Here is a 4101-nt window from a genome sequence, read left to right on the forward strand (position 1 = left end):
TGTAAAATAGCCTTCGTTTAGAGCCCGATAGCCTTTAAAGCGTCGTATATCTCATCTCATAAACCCTGCTGCGAGATCATATCTTCTCACCTTCTTCACGCAAAACCCTAGCGCCTTCTATTATTCCACAGAAAACAACAACGCGCCAAAAATGGTACCTTATTCTGTTTTACTCCTTTTGATGATTTTATCGGATTAATTCATAATTTTCACTTTCACAATTTTTGTATTGATTTTACAGACTGGAGAAACCGTGAATCCAAAAGCTTACCCTTTGGCTGATGCACAGCTTACCATAACGATAATGGATCTTGTTCAACAAGCTGCTAATTACAAGCAGCTTAAAAAAGGTGCCAATGAAGGTATGCCTTACTGTATTGTTGTGTTATGATTTATTATTTTGTCTTAAAAAGAGGAATTTAAAAACGGTTATACCTTACTGTATTGTTGTGTTATGATTTATTATTTTATTTGTTTTTTCAGCTACAAAGACACTTAACAGAGGCATTTCTGAGTTTGTTGTGATGGCGGCTGATACTGAACCACTTGAAATTCTTCTCCATCTCCCTTTGCTTGCTGAAGATAAGGTAAATTCACGTATAAATGTTACCTGACTTTGTTTTTTTCTTAAATATGCATTTGATTGTCGCGTTTGATTGCGTTCCTATTTCCATTATTAGTGTCATTGTTGCTTTGAATATTATGTCATTGAATATATTTATCACAATTGTTGGACCTATAACAGTAGGTTGGGGGTCTTATGCTGTAATACCTGGAATTGAACAAATATAACATTAGGTTGGAGTTTTACAGATGAATTTTTATGGTGTGTATGGGAAATATTTCAACTTTGGGTGTGCTACTACCATGCTTGTTTAAATCCTGATTTTAATCTTAAAATCTTAGATTTTATGATTATGATTGCCCTTGATGATTATGAGTGCACATATAATCCTATTTTTATGGAATCAGATGGGTATCCTAAACAGTGACCCGAGGCAAATGTTAAGGAAAAAAATGTTAATAGAAGAAAAAGTTTTAGTTAGAAAAGATTCTTTTTTAAGATTTCAAGGCATTGAATATACTACTTTCAATATTATATCACCATTTTTGTTTTCTTAACCATTGCCCCAGAGATACTGTTTAACATTTTCCTATATGAATTTATTATATATTGAGTTTTATGAATTCTGTATCATCTTAGGATTAGTGTTACGATTGTACGATTTTACTTCTTTCCAATTTTGTGTAAACTCTTGATTTTAACTACCTTGGCTACTTCCCTTTGTACTGTTAATCCATTTGAGGGAATTAAAGATAAGGAATTTGGTATTTGTATGGATGCTGTACATTCACACTTCTCTTCTGGAAATTAACTGCCCTTTCAGCATTGTTCACATGACTTCTCACCTTGCGGTTAGCAGACTCTACCTCTGTTGTCAACAGCGGCCGCTACAACCGCTAAAGCAGCGTGACACGACAAAATGGAGGTCACCGAGTCAGCCCAAGGCGCTACGGCCATCCAGGCTGTAGCAGCTGATATTTATGTGAAGCGGGCGCTATAGCGCGTCGCAAGTCGCAGGAGTAGCAGTTTCGTAGCACCGCTTTTAATTGAACAACAAAATGACGATTTTGCCCTTAATTTTTAAACGTTTTAGAGAATAATTGTGAAATTTCTTTAAACCCTAATTCTTTATCTTGTTGTTACGCCTCTTTCTCTCCATTCCCCATCGCCGTTTTGTGTTTGGAGACAAACAAAGATGCGTAAATTGTTCTTCTTTCTCTACTTCTCTATTTCATTTTAATGACGCTTAAATTTATATTTGATGTTTAGAACTAAGTACTCAAGTCTTTTGTTTGTTTATTACTTTCCTTGAATTTTATATTTTGTTTAAGACTTGTCTTTTATTGGTATTTTGGATTTTGGAATACTACTACTGTGTGTAGTAAGTATTTGGATTTGGATGATTGGTATTTTAATTATGTAAGGGACCTATGCTACTTTTATTAGTATCTGTATTTTGATGATTGATTGATAGTTTGATATTTATTATGTAATTTTTATTTTTATTGTCCGCGTCGCGTCACTTAAATAGCGCCCGCGATTCTCCGCATTACTGTGTATCGTCAATTTTGGGTTTTCCGCGTCGCGTTAATTTTCCGCTTTGACAACATAGGACTCTACATCATTGTTGTCAAAATCACGAGTAGAATTGTGAAATATGATTTTGCGATTTTGCTCACCCTAAATGATCCGAATCCTGATTAGAATCCTAGAAAAAAAAAATTCCAGTAAAATCGCACAGAATCTCAAAAACCCAATAAAAGCAAACTCGTGATTCTGACAACCTTGCTCTTACATAAGGCAGATTCTGTTCTAACGTGTGGCCACATGGACGTGGATCCTGCGCAGTCATGCAGTCACTGATCTTTGACGGTCGATTGAGTTCAGACAGCCTTAAATAAAAGTATATTATGATTTTTTAATAAACTAAATTACTGGTTTTAAACTTTAAACCGGCTGATCTCAATCAGGCGGTCACAAATCCTTGACTGCATGACTGCACACATTCAGTGACTGCGCAGGAACCATATTTTGTAGTGAGATTGAGATTCATTGTTATGTCTGTTAAACCTTCATCTGGACATTTTTCCAAAAGGAGTGTTACCTGTGACGTCCCTGGTTTTATTTATTTATTGTGGTGAATTTGTTCTAAGAAGTCATTGATGTAGAGTTGTGAGGTCTGTACCTGTTTTTCTAATCATGCATCGAAAGGTTCGGATTCTTTTAATATGATCTCTGTATATACACTAAGCTCATATGTTGTGGCTCGAACAAATTGGATATCAATTTGAATATGATTTATAGGACAAGGAACTTGCTATTGATTTGGAGTTCTGTAGATTTTGGTTTTCATTCACAATGATATATAATATACTACCTGCATGTACATCATGTTGTAAATTGTAATCATGTAATGCCTACACAATTTTGACCTCTTTGGAGGTACTATTTAATGGAAATTGATTTATTTGTAACTGTCAAGTAATTTGTGCAGTGGATTTTTATCAAGTTTCTTGATGGGGCTCCCTACTACTGCATCTACTTGTAGATTTGCTTACTTTTTTTTCTTCATTCTTTCTGTTTCTTAAGCTTAGTAAACCAAAAAAAAAAAAAAGCTTAGGTTGTATTTTATCATGAATTATGAACAAGCACAAAAACAAACCTTTTAGCCAATAACCATGTAGCATAGCGATACAGCATCTGGTTTGATCATTATTATTTCAATGATCACTCTTTGCACTACAATGTATTATGCTCGTAATAGATTTTCTATCCTTTTTCAAATTCTGGCTAGCGGTATTGTGTTGACTCAACCTCCTTATGAGACTAGGTGATTGCCTTAAGTATAAATAGCTATAGAAGTTATTTCATCTTGTGATCTGACATATATATGCCAAATTGTAATGTCTTGTTTTGTTTTATCTTAACTATTTAAGCTGCTGCAATTTCTATGCATTCATGTTATTGTGGTTTTTATATGCAAGCGGGAAATAGTCTATTAACCATGTAATTATTTCAATTTTTAGAATGTTCCCTATGTATTTGTTCCATCAAAACAAGCACTCGGTCGAGCATGTGGTGTGACCAGGCCAGTGATTGCATGTTCTGTGACCACTAATGAGGGAAGTCAACTGAAATCTCAAATACTGCAACTGAAGGTATGCACCATGTTTTGCTTTATAGTATTCATGTAGCCACCAACTATGTTACTTGTTATAATGTAACACATATTTTGGCATTTCTTGATATGCAGGATGCTATTGAGAAACTACTAATCTGATAGACTGATTTCGGTATGATGGGCTTCATGAGTTTGCTAGATTCTCCTTGAGGCTTTGACTGGACGAGTTGTGTTCAACTCGGAAAGGTGCTTTATATGTAAACCTACTTTAATACTTATCTCCACTCTGTTTGAAGATTGAAAGTGCAATTTTTAAGTTGGTGTGTGCTTGCAATGCTTTATACTTGTGTATTATATACAGTTTCAGTGTTTTTAGTTATTTGGGTGCTAAGTAAATTTTAATTATCTGGGTGCA

General features: G+C 34.6%; 1 protein-coding gene across 1 annotated transcript; it reads left to right on the forward strand.

The window, feature by feature from the left end:
• On the forward strand, positions 1 to 4101 carry LOC123913628 (NHP2-like protein 1). Its single transcript, XM_045964434.1, has 5 exons — positions 1 to 154; positions 242 to 362; positions 484 to 587; positions 3592 to 3723; positions 3819 to 4101. The coding sequence occupies exons 1-5, from the start codon at positions 152 to 154 to the stop codon at positions 3843 to 3845; spliced, it is 387 nt and encodes a 128-aa protein (XP_045820390.1). The 5' UTR covers positions 1 to 151; the 3' UTR covers positions 3846 to 4101.

The sequence above is a fragment of the Trifolium pratense genome, linkage group LG3 (assembly GCF_020283565.1).
Source record: "Trifolium pratense cultivar HEN17-A07 linkage group LG3, ARS_RC_1.1, whole genome shotgun sequence".
Lineage (NCBI taxonomy): Eukaryota > Viridiplantae > Streptophyta > Magnoliopsida > Fabales > Fabaceae > Trifolium > Trifolium pratense.